The sequence below is a fragment of the Arvicola amphibius genome, chromosome 3 (assembly GCF_903992535.2).
Source record: "Arvicola amphibius chromosome 3, mArvAmp1.2, whole genome shotgun sequence".
Classification (NCBI taxonomy): Eukaryota; Metazoa; Chordata; class Mammalia; order Rodentia; family Cricetidae; genus Arvicola; species Arvicola amphibius.
The window spans coordinates 146,943,162-146,965,971 of NC_052049.1; the positions used below are offsets into that span (position 1 = coordinate 146,943,162).

The 22,810-nt window shown below is 44.2% G+C and overlaps 1 protein-coding gene across 1 annotated transcript in view; it reads right to left on the minus strand.

Moving 5' to 3' along the window:
• The window catches only part of Slc17a5 (solute carrier family 17 member 5), a 39,473-nt gene that overhangs the window by 1,743 nt on the left and 14,920 nt on the right, over positions 1-22,810 (minus strand). The window contains exons 4-10 of the mRNA XM_038322486.1: positions 22,495-22,582; positions 20,226-20,312; positions 17,640-17,758; positions 16,071-16,229; positions 11,108-11,240; positions 7,551-7,698; positions 858-948 (exon numbers count right to left, since the gene is read on the minus strand). Of these exons, the coding sequence (XP_038178414.1) occupies positions 858-948; positions 7,551-7,698; positions 11,108-11,240; positions 16,071-16,229; positions 17,640-17,758; positions 20,226-20,312; positions 22,495-22,582 (825 nt within the window). The remainder of the gene's footprint in view (positions 1-857; positions 949-7,550; positions 7,699-11,107; positions 11,241-16,070; positions 16,230-17,639; positions 17,759-20,225; positions 20,313-22,494; positions 22,583-22,810) is intronic.

The following is a 22,810-nucleotide window of genomic DNA, read 5'->3' on the forward strand; positions in this document are numbered from 1 at the left end:
ACAGCCATTTTGACTTCAGACTCCATTTTACCTGTAGGGTGAAACACAGTTCAAGTTCCCAGGCCCTAGGGGAGCTGGGAACCTTCCCATGGCTGGTCAACCTCCTCTTTAGACAATAGAAACAGTCTGTTATGCTCCTTAGTTCTCTAAGATATTATGGCTGTTCCTAACAACAGAAAGAACAAATGGATCTGATTGGCTGGACTAAAAGGCTTATATTTCTGTTGGTTGACAATGACGGACCACACAAGGAAAGTCCCTAATCTTTGACTCCTGGTTGGTGAAAACTGTAATTGTAACTTAGCAACAAACGCTTGTGGTTTATGTGCTGATCAGCCCCGTTCTGCCCCCTGCTCGGGACTGCCAGGAGAAGCAAGGCTCCTGAGTCCCCGTCCTGCAGCCCTGATCCATTAGTGACCTACTTAGGTGTAGCTTATTACAGACCAGTAAGTGTTGTCTACTTCCTTCCTCACGATGCTCAGCGGACAGGTGGAATGCTAGGGCACGTGATCTTTCCAGTCACGGACCCATATCCCTACACATTAAAGTAGCGGCTTTCAACATAAACTTTACTTTATATTGTATTTTTGGTCACAAAGAATTTCATAAGAGGTTAGAGAGTTGGCTCAGTGGTTAAGAATAACACTTGCTGTTCTCGTAGAGGACCTGAGTGGTTTCCAGCACCCACGCGATGGCTAAGGACAGCAATCACTACAGGGCCAGGGCCAGAGAAGCCGATGCCCTCCCTCTTCTGGCTTCCCTGGGGCACTGCACGCACATGCTGCTGAGATACAACATTGAGGCAAAACTCTGACATTCCCAAATCTTTTCAGTTTACAAGCAAAATTTCTACTTACATCAGGGGTCAGGCTTTTAGCAATGATGGGCCCAATCATTCCGGGGATAGTGGCAAATGTGTTTGTGATGCCCAGCAGGATACCGGCATACCTGGGGAGACAGTTTCACAGAGGCCTGGGTTATAGGTCAGCTCCTTTCACGGACAGCTCCTCTCCTGACCCAGGCTGAGACACCCTGTCTCCATGAAATGACTTACTGAACCAGGATTTTATATTTCACCAAAGCCTTACACATAGTCATGCAAAGGTCCAGGGAGTTTCTACTCCTGAGCAAAGAAATCTACCTTAGAGACAGGTGGGTCAGTTCGGCATAGAGCAGATAGGCAGAGCCTTTTGTAAGATTGCCTATATTGGGTTAGCAATGAAAATAAATGACCACAAAGGCCCATAAAACACCACAGAGAGTAACAAGACTGAAGATATGATTCCCTTTTCCAGGGAACTTTTCTACATCTTGTCTCTGGATCTACTGGGAGCTTACAAGCGGAAACATTGTATTGGGGTATGGAGGGGGGGGGGCACACCTTTAACCACAGCATTAGGGAGGTGGAGAAAGGAAGATTGGGGGATCAAGAGTTTAAGACAAAAGCTGGGTGATGTGCACACCTTTAATCCTAGCACTTGGGAGGAAGGGGCAGGTTCGAGGCCAGCCTGGTCTACAGTGTGAGTTCCAGGACAGCCAGGGCTACGCAGAGAAACCCTGTCTCGAAAAAGAAAACAAAACAGAAAAGAGTTTAAGGCAAGGCTTGGCTACATATCAAGTTTGAGGTTAGCCTGGGCTACCTAAGATCCTGTTTTAAAACAAAGAAAAACAAATTACAGGCTGGGGATGTAGCTCAGTATTAGAGCCCTTATCCAGTATGCTTGTGGTCCTGGGTTTCAATGTCTAGCATCTAAAAGTAGCTATTTCCTGGTTATGAAGCTGAATCCATTTTTTATTTATATATTTTTTTTGTGTGTGTGTTTGTGTTGTGTGTGTGCCACAGTATGCTAGCCGAGGTCAGAGGGCACCTATTGGGATTTGGTTCTCTCTTTCCACCACGTGTACTTCAGGGACCAAATGCAGGCTATTGTGCTTAGTGGCAAGTTTATTTACCCACAGAATTATTTCATCAGCTCCCTGAACTAAAAACTTCGAAAATTATATAGACGAGAAAAAAAATTAAGAACATAAAAGTATCTAATTCTTTCATATAGACATAATCATCTAATTAGCACCTTGGTAAATATGCTCATTACTACTTGTGTATGCTTATATTTCCAAGTATGTAATTAGACGTGAGATCATATTAAACATAGTTTCACAATTCACTTGTTTCACGAATTTGCTGACACTTAAGTTAGGTCTGCTCTGTGCGTGTGACGGAAAGATTTTTTTTTTTTTTTTTTTTTTTTTTGGTTTTTCGAGACAGGGTTTCCCTGTAGTTTCTAGAGCCTGTCCTGGAACTAGCTCTTGTAGACCAGGCTGGCCTCGAACTCAGAGATCCGCCTGCCTCTGCCTCCCGAGTGCTGGGATTAAAGGCGTGCGCCACCACCGCCCGGCGACGGAAAGATTTTTTAAAATAAGTTTGGGGAAAGTTTCCCAAACAAAATCTTAGGGAATCAGATATTCTCATCAATGTTTAGATCACCTGATGTGGATACTGTGAATTGAATTTGGGTCACCTACAAGAGTAATACATGTTCTTAGCTGCGGAGCCCTTTCTTTAGCCCTCGCCTTGAAAACTCTGTTTCTTTCTTCCAAGACAGGGTTTCTTTGTGTAGCCTCTGGATGTCCTGGAACTAGCTCTTGTAGACCAGGCTGGCCTCGAACTCACAGAGATCCGCCTGCCTCTGCCTCCGAGTGCTGGGATTAAAGGTCTGGGCTACCTACCACTGCCGGCTGCTTTCTCATTTTTTTTTAATTCTTTTTTTGAGACAGGGTTTCTCTGTCCTGGGACTCGCTCTGTGAACCAGGCTGGATGCTTTCTCATTTTAGATGGAATCCAAAATAAAAATAAAATAATAATAATGATAATAAAAAATAATAATTCTGCAGTGCCTAATCCAGCTATGTACAAACATCCATATATTTATGCTTTAAGCCCATATACAAAGCATATAATAATTTGGCCAAGATCTTTTTTGGCTCATTCCCCTCAGAGAGTACATCTTAAATTAACCCAGCTTGGCAGCACCTCTCCTTCCTCCCCCTGTCTTTAGACCATTAGCACCTTGGCAGGAGGAGGAACCAGCTGCGATGTTGCCAGGCCTCTTCCCTGACAGAGCGTAAGCGCAGATGAATGCTGTGGATATTAAATGTCAGCACCAAGAAGCCCATTCAAGTGTTTATATTACCCTTGCCCAGGAAATGTCAGAGAAGACTGACGCCTGCAGGCGGCGGGAACGCTCGCTCGCTGCGCAGACTCAGTCAGTTTTCTCTGGTCCTGAACCACGAGATGCCTGTTGACAAAACAACCGAACATCTATCCGAAAGTCTAGGGTTAGTTTTCTTGTTCCAGGCAACAAAACTAACCATAGACAAATCATGGCTTCACCCAGAGTATCCCTGTGATTCCAGCAAGCAGGACGTTGAGGGAGGGAACTGGTACAAGTTTGAGGCTAGTCTGTTTCAAAATTAAACAAACAAACAAACAAAAAATCTTAATTTCAATTTATGGAAGGGCTTGGGAAAACACCACGAATACACTCCATGTTAATTGGAATATTGGCTCTCCGTTGGGAAAGCTATGAGAAATGATTTATAAGCACGTCATAGTAAGATCAACCCTGTGAAGGCGACGGAGAGATGGCTCAGGGGAGAAGGGCATTTGCTCTGCATGGTGAGGACGAGAATGTGAGCGTCAGCACCCATGAGACAAGCAAGGCATCTCGAAAATGCCTGTAGGGCAAGCGGAGAAGGCAAGATTGCTGGGGTTGCTAGCCTAGTCAAGGTGTGAGCTAAAGGCTCAGCAGGTCAGGGAAGAGGGGCAGAGGCCCTCACAATTACAGCTGTCCTTATCACCTCTATCTGAGAGGAATGCTGAAGAGCTTGAGAACTGTTTTCTTCTTCCTCCCCTTATGGATAAGGGATACAGTATGTGCAAAGTTCTAGGTTCAATCCCTCGTGTGTGTGTGTGTGTGTGTGTGTGTGTGTATAAAGTTTCCCCGCCTTGCTTTTGTGAACTTATTAACACGCTTGAGGTAGATTTCTTTTATCTTGAAAACAAACCAAAACTTTTTCTTTACCAATGTGTCCCAGAACTAGATGGAATATGAAGTTGAACTGTTGAAGCCTCTTCTGTTAGGACAGACCAAGACACACCCATTTCTTCGCCTCTCCTGTAAGTTCCTCTGTCTCTAGCTCCTTTCCCTGCTGTGATGCTGGGAACCAACCGGAGGGGGGGGACGGACCTCAATCACAGTGAGGAAAGTGTCCCCACCACTGGGCTGTATCAAGTATATAAACAGCACAGATACACCCTTCCTCCCTCCCTTCCTTTCTTCCTTCCATCCTTCCTCTCACTGTTCCCGCCGCCCCCCTTTTGAGACAGGGTCTCTCTGTGTCGCCCTGGCTGGCTGCTTTGGAGCTCTGTAGATCAGGCTGGCCTCAAACTTGGAGGTCCGGCTGCCTCTGCTGGGAATACAGGGATTAAAGGTGTGCACCACCAAGCCTGGCTGATACACTGTTTTTTTTTTTTTTTTTTTGGTTTTTTCGAGACAGAGTTTCTCTGTGGCTTTGGAGCCTGTCCTGGAATTAGCTTTTGTCTTGTAGACCAGGCTGGCCTTGAACTCACAGAGATCCGTCTGCCTCCCGAGTGCTGGGATTAAAGGCGTGCGCCACCGCCGCCCGGCTGATACACTGTTTTTTTTTTTCTTGTCTAACCTCTTTGCACTTTTTCTCCTGGCTTCAGTGTTATTTAAAGTCCCAGCCATAACGTTTTGCTTTTATGAAGCAGGATCTCACTATGTAGGCCATGCTGGCTTCAATTTGTCAGGCTTTTGCATATTAGGATTATGGACATGCTCCATTAAGGACCGGAACAGGAAAAAAGGTTGCTTTATTTGTGGCTCTTTCTTATCTCCTACTACTGACGAGGTCGTGTCTGTTAGGATTTGCACAAATAGGTACTCTGTGTTTGTTAAAAATATAAATTATACTATACTACGACTTAATTTAAATTGTTTCATTCCCGACTTTGCCTAAGCTCATACGCAGGCGCTGAATCTATTCCTAGTGTCACGTGGGGTAAATGTGAGTACATAACTCCATGACCATTTGCTGAGGGGTTGGGAAGACAGAACTCGACGAGTGCCTCAGTTTCCAATGTGCGGGAGGCTCCCCCAAGGATCTCAGCGTGTAGATCCATGTTAGGTCTGTGGTGGAGCCCGGGATTCTACAGGTCATTAGCTCTCAGCTGACGCCCAGGTCTGCAGAGCTCGCCGCCGACAGGATTACTTAAACTTCCAACTTCTTCCTAACTCCCTGCTCCTGGAAGTTACATAACTGAACACGTGCTTCAACTGCAATGTCTTCCAGATTCCCTTTTTGTTTAACGAGCAGCATTAATCACTGTTTTTCCTGTCTTTCCTGTTTGCTGTGCTAGAGGCTGGACCCACGGCTTTGCACAGACTAGGGAAGCTCTCTCCCACTGAGCCAAGAGCCCAGACCCTTGTTAATGAGACTTGGTTCTTACTCTGTAAACACTGAAGTTTCCTCAGCCTTGAAATGGGTCAAGAACACCTGGTACCTGCCTCCTTAGACTGAGTTCAGGACAAACAGGATGATGTTTGTACAAGTGACTAGTAAGCTTTCAAGCACTAGACAACTGTGTTTACACACAGCTCGTGTGATAACCGACAACTGGAAAAATCAACAGTGCTACTCTTTGTCATTTTATTATTGTTATATTGAGACAGGGTCTTATACGACCTATTCTATCCTTGAACTCATTACATATGTAGCTAGGGATGCCCAGTCACTAGGAAGCTCTTTGTTAATAAAATGGACATCTCTCTGTCTCCTTCCCAAAGGGACAGCTTCTAGTGCCTTGACTCTTTGAACGTGAAGTTTTCTTATTTTTACAGTTATGCTTATATCTTTCAAACTGTCATGAAATTCAACCAAGTTTCCTTGCAATTAGGTTTTTTTTTTTTTTTTTTGTTTGGTTTTTTTGAGTCAGGGTTTCTCTGTGTAATAGCTCTGGCTGTTCTAGAACTAGCTTTGTAGACCAGGCTGGCCTTGAACTCACAGAGATCCACCTGCCTCTGCCTCCTGAGCGTTGGAATTAAATGTGTGGGCCACCACCACTGGGTCATATGCATCACTTTTAATAAATGAAGTACCCCAAATCTTCTGGGGGTAGAGTACTCAATCTAGTCATTTCCTTTATCTTTTCAGCTGGGACTAAGAACTCTGTGGTCCTAAGAATGCTTCCAGAGATGTAGATGTAGAAACAATTTTGGGCTTAAAATTAGAATTTTAGGTTTAGATTAGGCGTTTAGCATTTGTTAGCTTGTTAATATAAGCCACTTAATTTCTCTGAATCTGAGTTTCCATAGCATAAGCCAAGAGCATTCACCTACCTCACTGGACAGCTTTTAGGACAAACAAAATCATGTTTGTGTAAGTGATTAGTAAGCAACCAAGTGTTAGACACTTGTGTTTACATGAATATAACACTCTAAACGTCTATGGGCAAGTCAATGGCTCTACTCCTTGTAATTTTTTTGTTTTGTTTCCTGAGACAGGGTCTTGTATTGGGCTTGAACTGCAGCCAAGGCTAAACCTGAAGTCTTCTTCCCTTCACTTCCTCATTCATAACACATACACACACACACACACACACACACACACACACACACACACACACACAATACATGTAGAAGTCAGAGGGCAATTTTGCGAAATTGGTTGTCTTCTACCTGTACATGGCTTCCAGAATTTAGACTCAAGGTTATCAATCTTGTTGGCAAACGTTTTACTCTTTAAGCCTCTAAGCCATCCTGCTGGTCCCATTTATTTATTGAGACATGGCCTCTTGTCTCCTAGACTGGCCCTGAACTTCTGATTTCCTTGTTCATCTTCCAAGCTCTGGGCCTACAGGTCTGTGCCACAGTTTATGTGTTATGGGGACTGAATCCATAGCTCCATGATGCTAGGCAAGCATTCTACCAACTGGGCTAAATTCTCGGCTTTGTCATTCATCTGTCCCATCAAAGCCTCCTACGTGTCAAGCCCCACGGTAGCTCCTGAGGACGGACCCTCACAGAGCGCTTGTTCTAGCTGGCCTGGACCCGAGTTACTCCGGCACTGCAGTGAGCGGGAGAACACCACGCAGGAGGTGGAGGTAGCTCAAGCCAACATTGATTTAGTTTACATCGGTTGTGTAAACTAAAATCTAGCAAAAAACAAAACAAAACAACAACAACAACAAAAAAAAACCTTAAAGTCATTCCTCTAGTAGTCAAATCCACGGAAAGTAGAAATAAGAACAGTGGCTGCTAGGACATGGGAAGAGGGGGAAATGTGGCGCCAGCATTCATTTCCAGACACAGAATTCCGAACGGAGAAGATGTAAAAGCCGAGAGACTGTAGTGGTGATGGCCGCACCGCAGTGGCTAAAATGGCAAGTTTTATGTTGTCTCTGTTTCACTGTGATTGTAAGGAAGGAAAGCAAAGACAACCCAGCCAACCTTTGTATTTGTACTCACGAAGGAGCTATATCCAGATGGTTGATGCTAAATCCTGAAGAGGCAAAGCCTCCTAGTGTCGTGGATATGGTGAGGAACGCAACAGCCAAAGAATAGTCACAGCCTATGAATCCAGCGGCGACCAGGAAAACTGCAGGGCCAACCATTCCTGGAGTTCCAAAGTCAAAGGAGAAAAAGATGCGCCATTATTGTATTCTGTGTTTAAAGCTGCAGAAGCCTGAATTGGATTGTGCTGCCACCTACCGTAGAAACACGGAACTGCCCGGAAGACCAAAGGGCTTTACTCCTTTCCTCAATGGAAAGCCTTCCAGGAAACGTGGACTCATAACTCACACAACAAGAAAAGGAAATCCCCCCCAAGCACCCACTCCGCAGAGCTATTCAATCTGCAACTGATAAAAGCTCAGTTAACCTCTACAGAGCTGAGGGTCAAGGAGAAAAAGACTGAACAATAGATAGACAGCGGGCTCAGCCTTTAATCCCAGCACTCAGGATCTCTGTGAGTTCGAGGCCAGCCTGGTCTACAAGAGCTAGTTCCAGGACAGGCTCCAAAGCTACAGAGAAACCCTGTCTCAAAAAACAAAAACAAAAACAACAACAAAAACAAAAAAATCCAACCAAACAAACCAACAAAAATTGAACAATAGGGCTGAAAGGAGAAGTAAGAGCTGATAAAAAAATGTGATAAAATTCACATTATCACAGTAGATAAATTACACAGTGAACTCTAGAGAGATGGTTCAGTCACTAAGAGTGCTTTCTGCTTACAGAGGATCCGAGTTTGGTTCCTAGCACTCATGTTGGGTGGCTTACAACCATCTGTAACTTCAGCTCCAGGGCGATCCAGTGGCTTCTGCAGTGGCATATACTCATGTGTGCATGTACACACACACACACACACACACACACACACACACACAGAGAGAGAGAGAGAGAGAGAGAGAGCGAGAGAGAGAGAGAGAGAGAGAGAGAGAGAGATAGACACACAACAAGCCTTAGAAAAATAATAAACTTTGTTGGATGAAGTTAGAAACGTGATCTGTCTTGGTTCTAAGAACTGATAACAAAAGCATATGCACTACACAGGGCAGTCTTGGTTGGGGGAGACAGACTGAGTGCAAAGGGAATTGTTTCATTTACAGATGTGCAGTCTAAGTCAGAGCAGTATTGAATGGGAGAGCATCTCCTAGAGTGGGTGCCCAGCAGGTGTTTGCAGAATTTACCTAAAATAAGTCCTTTCACAGTATAATTTTTTGTTTGTTGTTTGTTTGAGACAGAGTTTCTCTGGAGCTTTGGCTGTCCTGGAACTCACTCTGTAGACCAGGCTGGGCTTGAACTCACAAAGATCCACTTGCCTCTGCCTCCTGAGTGCTGGGATTAAAGGCATGTTCCACCATTGCCTGGCTTCACAGTATGTATCATTTTTAAAAAAGATTTATTTTATGTGTATGGGTGTTTTACTTGCATGTATGTCTGTACACTACATGTATGTCTAGTATGAATTGCATGTACATGTGTATGTTTAGTACAGCTTGCATGTATGTCTGTGCACCATGTGTGTCTAGTATGGCTTGCATGTATGCCTGTGCACCATGTGTGTGTGTCTAGTACGGCTTGCATGTATGTCTGTGCACCATGTATGTCTAGTATGGCTTGTATGTATGTCTGTGCACCATGTGTGTGTCTAGTACGGTTTGCTTGTATGTCTGTGCACCATGTGTGTGTCTAGTATGGCTTGCACGTATGTCTGTGCACCATGTGTACGTCTAGTATGGGTGGGGCTAGAAGAAGACACCAGATCCTCTGGAACTGAAGTTACATTTGAGCCACATGTGGGTGCTGAGAACCAAATCAGTGTCCTCTGGAGGAGCAGCTCTCCAGCCCCTAAATTTACATTTATTTATTTAGAAAGGATCTTGCTATGTAGTTCTGGCCTGCAATTTACTATGTACACCAGGCTGGCCTTCAACTCACAGAGAGCTAGCTATCCGCCTGCCTCTGCCTCCCGAGTGTTGGGATTAAAAGTGTGTACTGCCATTCCCAGAGCAAATTTACTTAAAGCATGTTACTTTTATGTATGTTGTGTGTACTCTCTGGTCCCTGCAGAGGCCAGGAGAGGGTGGTAGATGCCTTGCAGCTGGACTTACAGGCAGTTGCGGCTGTGGGAACCAGGTTTCACATGTGAACAAGACAGAGGATTATTCTTTTCTGCTGCCTTGGCTTACTGTGACACGAAGAGACACGCATTCTTGCTCTACATTCCTGCCCTGGGCACAAGCCCTCACACCTCTGGAACTTCAGGAGTGATTGACACTGTCTTTTGTTTGCTAGTAAAATGACTGGTGACGTTGGGACCAGCGGCCCTAGACAGTATGTTTTTCCCAGTATTTGAGACAGGGCCTCAGGTAGCCCAGGCTGGCCTCAGACCAGTCACGTATTAGAGGACGACCTCGAACCTCTGATTCTGCTGGCTCTACTTCCCAAGTCTCGGGATTGTAGAGATGTACCACCAGGCCTGGTTCTCAAGGTCTTTTCCTTTTTGAGATGGAATCTTATTATGTTACCCAGTCTGGCTTTAAACACTTGGCCTCAAATGCTCCTCTGGCCTCAGCCTCCCCAGTAGCTGGGACTTTAGTACGTACTATGTTGACTGGTTACTGAAAAGACCAAGGTACCAGTGTCTCTGCAGAGATGAGGGAGGATCTGAAGGGGCACGATGGCCACTGATTTACTCAATCACACTGGCATAATGAAGCCTCTGCACAAACTCAAAAAAGACGAGGTTTGGGCTGGACGTGGTGGTCCAGGTCTGTAATCCCAGCTCTTGACTGTTGGAATAGGAAGTTGTGAATTTTGAAGCCAGACCCAGGTACTACAGTATTGAGAATTTGCCTTAGAAACAGGCTACTGACCAAGTAAGCACATCTGCAATCCCAGCACTCAGGATGGCGAAGCAGGGGGACTGCTTTGAGTTCCAGGTGGCCTGGAATTAGCCTGATCACATGGTTAGATTCTGTGTCAACAACAGACCAATAACCAACTAACAACAAAACCAAAGGACAAGGATGAGCTTCAGAGGAGCTTCTAGGCAGCAGAAAGCCAGTGGAGGTCCTGGGTGGTGGTGACGGTGGTGGTGGCGGTGGTGGTGGTGGTGACGGTGGTGGTGGTGGTGGCGGCGGTGTAGTGCACCTAGGCAGCCCTTCCCATACACCTTGCCTTGAGGATTTTCCTATCTTGCTATATATCCCTTATAGTACCTTTGATAATGAGTAAGCAAACATCTGTCTGACTCACAAGTTTTGTGAATCAGTCTAGCAAATTAATCAAACCCCGATCTAGTCAGTTGAAAAGTGTAGGTCACAGTCCAGTTCTTGTGACTAACCTCTAAAGTGGAGAAGGACAGTCTTGTGAGACTCAGCCCTTACACCCAGCTTGTGTGTTGAAAAACAGGATGTGTGTGGGTAAACCTCACATCTTAGTGATCGGAGGCAAAGGGTTTTTTGGTGTGTTATGGGTATAACTAGGAGGCAAAATAAAACTTGATTCATCTTACTTACCCACGAGGGTAAAAATTCTCCGAACACTTATTGTTGAAAAATCCCACTTGACCCTTAAATAATCAGCAGCGTGGCCACAGGGAATCATGCAGAGCCAACAGCCAAAATAAGGCAACGCGGATAAGATTCCATTCTGGAAGGGGGAAAGAGATACGGGATTAAATACAGTAGGGCACACGAGTCACAGATAACCCTGGCTATCTGCAAACAGCAGACATCAGTGGTGGAGCAACGTGTTGATAGTGTTCAGATATCGCAGAAAGTACGTCTGGCATTTGCAGGGATCTTGGGACTCAATTTACCCATCACTGCACCAGCCGGTCTCATGGGGAAACAGTACTGTCTGCTCCCGGTCATCGAGGATGCTACTTGGAATTCGGAAAGTCTTCTGACCGGCCTGCATCGCTTCCCACGGAACAAGTTGTTTTTATTTCGTGCATCCACCTCCTGAGTGTGTGCCCACCCCCAACCCCAGCACAGTTTCGGTCTCCAAAAATTTATTTAAAATCTTTTTTATTACAAAATCAAATGCATAGTTTAATAAAGTGGAGATGTGAGTAATTTATGCCAAGTAGAGCATTGCCAGCTACCCAGAAGCCCTGTCTTAACTCTACCTCTTCCTATAAGCCAGCACCACCCAGCCACAGTTACACTCACCTACAGTTACCATCCCAAATATGTGTGCGTCCCTAGACACTTTCATTTGGTACTGGCTAAACTAGAATGCAGCCTTCAGTTATTTAAGAAATGTTCATGTCTTTTTTTAAAATCTATGTTTCTTTTCAGTGACTTTGCATCATCCTAGGCTGCAAATGGAGTTCAAAGCAATCCTGGGCTCAAAAGAAAAAGTTAGAAAGCACTAATACAGGAAAAAACAATAAAAAAAGGGAAAATGAAAACTCAGGATAATCAATGAAACTAAACACATGTAAAAAAAAAAGCTTAAAACAAAGGGGAGAGGCACTTTAGAGTTCTTTTTTTTTCTTTATTCTGTTTTTAAAGACTGTGTAGCCTTGGCTGTCCTAGAACTAGCTCTGTAGACCAGGCTGGCCCCCAACTCATAGAGATCCTCCTGCCTCTGCCTCTCCGGTGCCACGACTGCCACCACTAGGTGCTTTAAAATACAATTTGACATCCAAGTGTCCCAAAACAAGCTTCACTGTAAGCAAAGGGCATCTCACGAGTCTCATGAATGTTTGAACTGGGTTTCTATGTAACTACAGAGTTACTAGGAACCCCATTCCCATCCAATGAGATAGGGTCTCACTTCCTACAGCTAGCCTAGAACTCACTGTCGTCCAGGCCAGGATTGATTTATGGCAATCTTCCTGCCTCAGCCTCCCGAGTGCTGCTAGTCTCATTTCTCATAAAACATGTTTTAAAGATTTAATTTTTCGGAGGGCAATACTGAGGACTGACCCAAGGCCTCATTCGCGCTGCACAGGCAAGCATGCTACTGCTGAATTATACGTCCAGGCAGAGTCTACATCTCTAATGCCTGCAGGGACAAACTGTTGGGCAGTGATAACACCGTTCACTTTTCCATGGCGACTGCCTTATATTCCCCCTGGCAGTGCATGAAGATTCCAATTTTTCCAGATCCTCACCAAGACGTTTGTGGTTCCCATGCAGCTCCATGTGGCTCAAGCTGGCCTGGATCCTTAGGTCCCCTCCTGCTTTAGTTTCCCCAGTGCTCCGGTTACAGGAATGTGCTACCATGCTGGCTATTAATGCTACTTGAGTCTTAGAAAGAAACTTTGAAGAATGATGGGACCTCTGCTCTTTATACTATTCTTTTTTGTTTGTTTGTTTGTTTTGTTTTTGTTTTTCAAGGCAGGGTTTCTCTGTAGCTTTTTGGGCCTGTCCTGGAACTAGCTCTTGTAGACCAGGCTGGCCTCGAACTCACAGAGATCTGAGTGCCTCTGAATCCCGAGTGCTGGGATTAAAGGCGTGCGCCACTACTGCCAGGCCTTTCTTATACTATTCTTTATAAGATTAATTACGTCTCCTTTAGAGTTTCTTCTGCTGAGACTCTCTGTGCTCCTTTGATATCTGCCCTCTTTTTCTCACATTAAAAACTTTAAACCATGTGTGTGTGTGCTCACACGTGAAATGCACATGTGCCACGGTGAGGGAGCAATTAGTGGATGATTTGCAGGGATTGGTTCTCTCCTTCCAGGGAGCAGACTCAGGTTGCCAATAAAGCTATCTTTCTGGCCTTTTAAAAAGTAATATTTTCATAGTCGGGTGGTGGTGGCGCACGCCTTTAATCCCAGCACTTGGGAGGCAGAGGTGGGAGGGTCTCTGTGAAAAGCGAGTTCCAGGACAGCCAAGGCTATTAAAACCACACACCACAAAACAAAACACAACTAACAGTTTGTTTATTTTGTGTGCACATGCATGTGGTATGTGTCACAGTGCACAGGGCAGAGGAAACGTTTTGTGGTCGGTTCTTTTCTACTGCGTGGGTCTGGGGACTGAAGTCGGGTGCTCAGGCCTCCTTCAGAGGTGCCTCTGTCTACTGAGCACGTTCCCTCACTTAAACTCTGTTTGTTGGGACCTTTGTGCTTATACATTAAGGATTCTAGGTTTTCCACCCTCTGAAGGAAAACACCACAAAGCTTCTTTAAAGTTATGCTTCTTACGTTTCTCGGTCTCTCCAAAGACAAGGTTTTCTGTTTCTCCCTAACTGTAGCTCCCACAGAAATGGGCATCTTCAGGAAGGCACATATTTACTCCTGGGGCTGAGAAATGGCTTAGCAGTTTGAGGATGTTGTAGTTTGGTCCCCAACACCCATGTCAGGGTGGATCACAACCTCCTTAACTCTAGCTCCAGGGGGATTAGGTATCTTTGGCCTTCAGGGCATCTGCATGAAAGCACATATGACCCAACCCCCAGACACATAATTGGAAATAAAATAAATATTAAAAATCAAATGAAGGGCTGGCAAGATGGCTCAAAGGTTAAGAGCACTGGCTGCTCTTCCAGAGGTCCTGAGTTCAATTCCCAGCAACTACATGGTGGCTCCCAACCATCTGTAGTGAGATCTGGTGCCCTCCTCTGGCCTAAAGGCACCAGAACACTGTATACATAATAAATAAATAAATCTAAAAAAAAATCAAATGAAGAGCCAGGTGGTGGTGGCGCTTGCCTTTAATCCCAGCACTCGGTAGGCAGAGACAGGCAGGTCTCTATGAGTTTGAGGCCAGCCTGGGCTACAGAGCAAGTTCTAGGACAGGCATCAAAGCTACACAGAGAAACCCTGTCTCACCCCCTCCTCCCCCCCAAAAAAGAGAGCTAATGTCAGGACAGGCTCAAAGCTACAGCAAAATCTTGTCTTGAAAAACCAAAAAGAAAAAAAATACTTCAGACTATACAGACTGTAGCACCTTTGCCCAAGACCCTTGCTCCTCCCCATCTGACCTCACCACTTCCACCACTAGGACGCTGTCAGGTGTCTGGGTTTGCCATCTGCTCTCCTGGCATGTTACTAGGCACTAAAAGGACTTTCATAGGGCAAGGAATACAAGGCAAAAGGTGCCATGAACTATGACCTGGAGGATACCCAGGGGCAGACTGCATGCTTGCCATGCGTTAGGTACTGGTTTAATGTCTAGATGAAAATATTAAAATAAAAAATAAAAGATTTTGGGGCTGGAGAGTTCGCTCAGTGGTTAAGAGCACTGATTGCTCTTCCAGAAGACCTGAGTTCAATTCCTAACAACTGCATGGTGGCTCACAACCACCTATAACGAGATCTGGGACCCTCTTCTAGCATGTAGGCATATATGCCGGCAGCACATTGTATACATAATAAATAAATCTTTAAGAAAAATAAATAAAAGATTTAAACACACTGGAAAAAAAAAGGAGGAAAAACAGCAGAATCAAACAAAACAAAACAAAACCACAAAACCCCAAAGCCAAAAAAATAAATAAAACCAGTGTCAGTGTGATGGCACATTCCTGTAAACTCCATGCTCAGGATGGAGCCAGAACAGGCAGTCTAATGCTACTTTAATGGTTTGAGGCTAGCCTGGGCTATACAGCAAGACCTTGTCTCAAAAATCCAAACAAAACAGTAACTCTCTTTCCAGAAAAGGGCCATTTTACATAGCTGTATAATTACAACTCCTCTAAAATAAAGAATGAAAGTAAGTGAGTAGGCGTGCCTGTGTACTCTCTCTCACACACATACACACACAGAGATAGATAGACAGACAGACAGATAGACGGATGGATAGATATATAGCCGGATAGATGAATGGATAGTAGATAGATAGATGGCTAGATATATGATAGACAGAAGGACGGACAAACAGATAGATGAATGGATGGATGGATGGACAGGTAGATAAATGGATGGGTGGATAGATAGATAGGTAGGTAGATAGATGAAAGGATAGAAAGATGATAGACAGACGGACAGACAGACACATAGATAGACAGATGAATGGATAGACAGGTAGATAGATGGATGGATGGATAGGTAGGTGGATGGATGGATGGTTGGATGGATAGAAAGATGAATGGATGGATATATGGAAGTTTAGTGCAGCAGAATACAAAAGATAGGTGTCTTAGTTAGGGTCACCACTGCTGTGATGAAACACCATGACCAAAAGCAACCTGGGGAGGAGTGGGCTTCCTTGGTTACCTATCACAGTCCCCTGAGAGAGGCCAAGGCAGGAAGTCAAACCGGTGGGAACCTGCAGGCAGGAGCTGATGCAGAGGCCATGGAGGGGTGCTGCTTACTGATTTGCTCCCCATGGCTTGCTCAGCTGGCTTTCTTACAGAACCCAGGACCACCAGCCCAGGGGTAGCACCACCCACAACGACTGGACATACAAACTAGGCAGCAGAGAAAGAGACGACTGAATTTGATTTGGGTGAAAAGGAACTGTGCGTGCGGTTCTGAAAACACGTTCTCTACACAGGAAGTAGGTAATTATTTCCTCTTACCTCTTGAACGTTGAACCTTAGGATTTCTTTCATATACGTAGGCAACAATGTCAGTAAAGTATAGAAGGTCCAGTTGTAAGAAAAATGCGCTACGACAATCGCCCAAAGTGGCAGTGACTTCAAGATGGACGCCCAGGGCACCACCTTCTGGGAAGAAAGCTGAAGGAGACAGGCTGAATTAGGAGACGCTGCAGCTGTGTGGACTCTTAACCACCCACCATGTGAGCTAAAACTCAGCCCAGAACACGGACCACCAACTTCAGGAGTATTCTAGGTTATTAAATCAATTCCTCTGAAATGCTAATAGCAAAATGATTGACGAATTTTAGTTGTTTCATTCAAAACATCAACTAGAGAACCGATGGCTGTGGTTGGAGGAAAACAAGCACGGTGGAGTTGGAACTGTCATGAAAGCTGCACGAACGCTTCCGCGACAGCGAGAACAGCGTCACTGTCACAGGTGACATGGGGAGGCTGGCGCAGGGAAACGTGGTGGGACTGGAAGGTCTGGTTAGAGTCTGTATCTCACTATCCAGTCTTTGTGACGCTGAAAAGATCTGCGAGAATGGTGCAAAGCGGGTGTGGCGCTGCACACCCGGAGCCTCAGCTGTCAGGAGCTTTCCGCGGGAGGGAGGGTGACTTGAGCTTGGAGTCGAGGCGAGCCTGGGCAGTATCACCATCTCAGGGAGGAACACAGGGACAAAGAGTGAAAACCAGGTGAGGGCTTTAGATGCAGCCACGTGGAGACGGGACCTTCAGAGCAGGGGTACTGGAGGTGATGCACCAGGTCAAAGGCAGCCGTATGAGAAGGTTGGAGAAAAGGGTCAGCAGTTAAGACTGGACACTTCTCTTGCAGAGGACCCGAGTCTGGTCTCCAGCAACCACACTGGGCAGCTTACACTCTTCTTTAACTCCAGGGGACCTGACACCTCTTGCTTCCGAGGGCAAAGGCACTCTCATGTACATATTAACACACAGACAAATAAATATAATCTAAAAATAAATCTGAATTTAAAGACATGAGAATTTCTATTTATGCTCATTTTTATTCCAAAACAGATGTTAAGTTAATAATATATTTGTGTGTGTGTTTGTTTTTTTGAGAAGGGTTTCTCTGTGTAACAGTCCTGGCTGTCCTGGAACTCACACTGTAGACCAGGCTGGCCTCGAACTCAAAGAGATCTGCCTGCCTCTGCCTCCTAAGTGCTGGGATTAACGGCATGTGCCACCACCATCCAGCTTTAAATTATTAATATTTAATAAATGAGTTGTCCCCAGAGTATGCTGAATAGTCACATAAGGAAGAATCTCTCAATTTGATGGCATTAATAATGGCGTCCTCTGGGCCTGTCTGTCCTCAGTGTCTATCTGCCTACGCAGAGGGACTCACAGACGCTCCACCACTGAGCCGTGCCCTGATTTCTGAGAAGAAATTAGTTTTAGACATTTTTTTCAGACAGTATTTTAGATATTTATTTCATTTGCTCACCCTAATTTGCTTAAGGCATGTGCAACAAAAAGATCTATTTCAAAGATTATTTTAATTTTTAACATGTGCAAAGTGCATACCTGGTTTTTTAATGATGACACAATGTATTCTTTTTCACAATGGGATATTGTCTTGTGAGTTTCTGGTGTATCACTAACTAACCACATCCACAAAATAAACCATACGATTCCAATTACACCTTAAAATAGAAAGATGACAGTTAAATAACATTTGAATATATCAACAGCATTTTGTTCACATCTTGAGAAGGAGATTATATATTATATATATATGAATGTAATATAAAATTAGACCTAGCTTCAGGTTTCAGATCTTCAATGGAATAGTAACTATTATTCCACTATGCACTTGGAGGAATGATTAAGATAAGAGTTCTGGCTGGCTTGGTATCCACTATAAAGCCCAGCCTAAACTTGAGGCAATCCTCCTGCCTCAACTGCTAGGATGACAGGTATGTGTGACCATGCATAGTCTCAAATACACTCTGATGATATACATCAATCATAAAGCTCAGCCAATCAGGGCCTACAGACTGAGAGACTCTTGTTTGGATTTTTTGCCCTAGTTTCCCAAGTGCCACTACTACCATTCTAGGCTCAGAACAATTTTTAAAAATTTATATATACTTATTATATTGAGATAATATAATTAATTCCAGAATGTTTTCATAATCGAAAAAGAAAAACCTGTGGCAATTAACAGTTAGTCCTAATTCCCATCTCTTCTCATACCCTGATGTTCAAATATTAAATCTACATTTGTCTCTATGGATTGTTCATTCTGGAGAAGAAACACCTTAAAGAATAAATTTCTATAACACACACACACACACACATACACACACACACATCTGTTTCATTCATTTTGAAGGTCTATTTCCCATGATTCTGTCAATCAATCTGAGCAATGAAATGCCTTCACACTAAGGGAAAGGGAAAGGATTAAATCCCCGAGGGGAGAACCACTCTATTTTGCTTGAGAGAAACTATTTTCAAAACACACAAGTTCATGACTCCCAGACAGTAACTTTTCACAGTGTGACACTCAAGTCCAGGATTCAACAGCAGTTTCTACAGAAGCACAGAAGCACACTGCAGAGCTAACAGGTCAAACTGTGCTAGATCCTGTCACTGTAACAACCTGGGAAACAGATTTTCCTTCAGTGAGTTAGAGTGGGGCTTCTCACGCTCCTTCTACTTAAGGTCCCTTTCCTTCTGAGAATTTTCACACAACTCTGTGTATATAGGTGTATAAAACCACAATACAAATCAAATATATGCTGATAACAAAAGAAATTTAAGTTCTTTACTATTTATATAATTTTACTACTTATGAAAGATGAAAGATAATTTGCATACTGAGATAGATGTGCTTATTGTTACACAAGGTGCTAAATACTGGATGAATATTTCACATGTACAGTGTGCAGAGTATTCTCAAGGCTTTTCAGAGTTGTCTTTGATCTTGTAAAGATCAATTCTGAGAACATCACTTTGTGTTCATGGGTAGCACAAAATGCAGAAGCATTTCAAAAATTATTGGGGATGAGTGGGGTGGTGCAGGCCTTTAACCCCAGAACTTGGGAGGCAGAGGCAGCTGGATCTCGAGTTCGAGGCCAGCCTGGTCTATAGAGCTAGTTCCAGGACAGCCAGGACTGTTACATAGAGAAACACTGTCTCAAAACCCGCCCCCTCAAAAAAATTATTAGAAATTCCCATTTAAGACCAAGCCAAAACTCACTGAATGGTTCTTTCTTATGAATCTCGACTCAGAAATTCTTAAAATTACACACTTCAATCTAATCAAAAGATACCGTGATTTGATATATGCTGAAGAATCACAGTAGGAGAATACTGCCTTTTGTTGCTGTGGGACCTGTCACTTGTATTTTAAATAAATGCTGATTGGCCAGTAGCCAGGCAGGAAGTAGATAGAGGCAGGGCAATGAGAATAGGAGAATTTTAGGAAGAGAAACAGTCAGTCTGCAGTTGTTTTCCAGATGCAGAGCAAACCAGATGTGACAGCCTCGCCAAAAAAGTGCCAATCTACGTGGCTAACACAGACAAGAATAATGGGTTAATATAAGTTATAAGAGTTAATAAGAAGCCTGAGCTACTAGGCCAACCAGTTTATCACTAATGTAGACCTCTGTGTGTTTCTTTGGGACAGAAAGACTGTGGGACTTAGTGGGACAGAAACCCCCGTCAACATTTTGTTTTCCTTAATAAACTACCATGCTTCTAGAACAGCAGAAAACTTTGCACTCACAGTGAAAACATTACAGTTCATAATATACAGTGCTCTCGAATCTGAGCTGAGGTGTTTCAGGCAGCCTTCGTCAGTATGTGTGGCCGCAGCATTCATGTCCAAAGTGTGTGTTCCCTCAGAACCTAGGCTGCGGTGGAGTCACGTGACACAACACGGGCTAGCGCTGCCAGAAGGACCTCCGACTCCTTACATGTTTAACTCTGAGTTTGGTCACTGTGTGTTCAGAAACCTTCTACTAAATTTTTACAAACTCCCACGTGCGGTTATGAAATAAACTTTTAAGTTAGGAAGTTGGGAGACAGAGTCACATTTAAATGTAATCAACTACCATTACGTTTTAAATTTACATGATGACTTAGTTAAAAACATATACTTACCAAAAAGGTAGAAGACGTACGTCCAATTCATATAGTAGCAAATTATTCCAGAGAGAGGAAGTGAGATTACTGTCCCGAGCTGTGCTCCTAAGTAAACACAGAAGACTTTATAAGCCTTGGAGGAAGGTGAATGAGCCAAAGGTCTACTGTTCAGGGTGGGGAACAGGACGCGGGACAAAGAACTACTGAATTAGAAGCAGTTACGTGTGAAGACAAATCCAGCACGCTCCTAGAAAACGTGAAGCATATGTACTACTATAGTTACATACATTACAACTCTGCAGGTACTGACGAATAGGAGGCACCAATCGGTGTGAGAGCCGTGCACAGTGGTACATGCATTAATCCCAGCCTAGAGAGGCTGACGACCTAGGCTAGTGGGTATGTGCATGCTTGTTATAATAAGAACGAGGCTTTTCAGAATTGTATATACGATAAACGATTGTTTTATAAAACATTTTTACCAGATAATAAAAGACATTTTAGTTAAATGCAATAGGAGCTAAATGATAGTCTGTATCTTTTTCTCTTTTTAAAATGGGACAGGATTGTACCCTGTAACCCAGGCTGGTCTTGAACTCTCTATGTAGCTTAGGTTTGCCTCAAATTAACAGAAATGTTCTTGCCTTAGTCTCCCAGGTGCTGGTATTACCTTGCTTTGCTATATAGTATTTATTTACTTTTAAAGCAGGGTCTCAGGTAGCTTAGGGTAGCCCTAATCTCTATGTGTAGCAAAGGGTGACCTTGAACTCCTAATCTTCCTGCCTCCACTTCTGAAGAACTGAAATTATTGATACATGCTACCATAATCTTGCTTAGACATTATTCCTGATCCCATATTTTAGTCATTGGTAGGAGACAGATATAAACCAATGATTATTCCATATCAGGAAGTATGAGAGCCACAGGGCAACGCAGAGCTATTTCTGACCTCCCAAAGTGAGGGAAAGATTTATGGAGCAGCAATCAGAGTTTGAAAGCATGACTAAAATTCAGTCCCAGAGCAAGGAAAAAAGACAATTAGGAAGTAGTGACAGCTGGGCACAGTGGTGCACTCCTTTAATCCCAGCACTCGGGTGGCAGAGGCAGGCAGATTTCTGCGTTTGAGGCCAGCTTGGGCTACAGAACGAGTTTTAGGACATCCAGGACTATACAGAGAAACCCTGTTTTGAAAAACCAAACCCAAGGACAACACAGGAACAGGAAGTAGGTAACAGAATGAACAGAGGACTGATAACAGGACAGCAGACGACAGGAGACAGGATCAGGGGCGTTACTTGGATAAAGGAGCAGAGATGAAGCCTGAGCAACAGACTGTACAGCCACTGAGTACCAGTCTGCACTCTCCATGTCTCCTTTAATGTGCTTCTGCCACACAGGGACCCTGGTGGTGTGAGCGCTCACTGTCTGATCTGAGGTAATGTGCTAGCCAGTCCCAGTCGACAGGCTTCCGACATATCAGCGGCTGCTCACGTGCAGTGAACTAGATGCTGTTCGCTCCAGAGTGGCTCAGCTACCGACCCACAGGCATTATTGCTGTCCTGTCAGGGGACGCCTTGGTAACGGACGGTGCACACACTCAGACACACAACATACACACAAAATTAAGAGCACATATTGTTTCTCCTACAGGACCTGAATTCAACTCCTAGTGACCACACCAGGCAGCTCACAACTCCCTGTAGCTCCAGCTCCAGCTCCAGGGGATCTGGTGCCTTTGTGGGCATCTGTACTCATGTGCATACACACACACACACACACACCTGAAATGAAAGAAAATAAATCTCAATGGCAATGGTGGTACATGCCTTTAGTCCCAGGACTTGGGAAGCAGAAGAAGGCAGAACTCTATGAGATCTGGGGTAGCTTGGTCTACATAGCATGTTCTAGGCCAGTCAAGGATGTACAGTGAAACCCTGTCTCCAAACAAACAAACACACAAAAAACAAAAGACCCAAAACCAAGTGACCAAACAACAACAACAAATCACAATTAAAGAAAATCAATAATTTTTTTCCAACTACTGAACTCGTTTATAATTTCCAATATTTGAAAAGACAATGTAGAGGAACTGGTATTAGTCAATCACGGTACATTATTCACTTTCTGAGTCAAAGAGAAAACTTGCTATCAAAGGTCACCCTTAGAAGGCTATTTCCCCCAGGAAGAGGCTTCTATACCAAGGGATTCTGGCATGCAGGCCTGTCTCTCAAGGCTGGTACATACGTATCACATTATGGCAGAAGCTTTATAAGGACAGTTATCTTACCTGCGTAGGAAATAGTCAGCAGCTTGCTTCTTTCAAGAGGGGGTGCCCAGGAAGACCACATGGCATGCATGGCTGGAAACGTTACACCCTGGGGGTGGATATTTCTGATGAAATACAAGGCAGCTTCAAAATCAGACAGAAAAGATCAAGGTTGCTGCTTTATGGATGAGGCGTGGGGCACGTACAGGAAGAATGGTGAAAGATGAGAGAATCTAAGGACAGACACAATTTCAATTCTACTAAAAGCTATGGGGCCACCTGTGAGGGCAGCGGTAGAAACCACAGGCTACAATGTTAAACACCCACAGACAAGGAG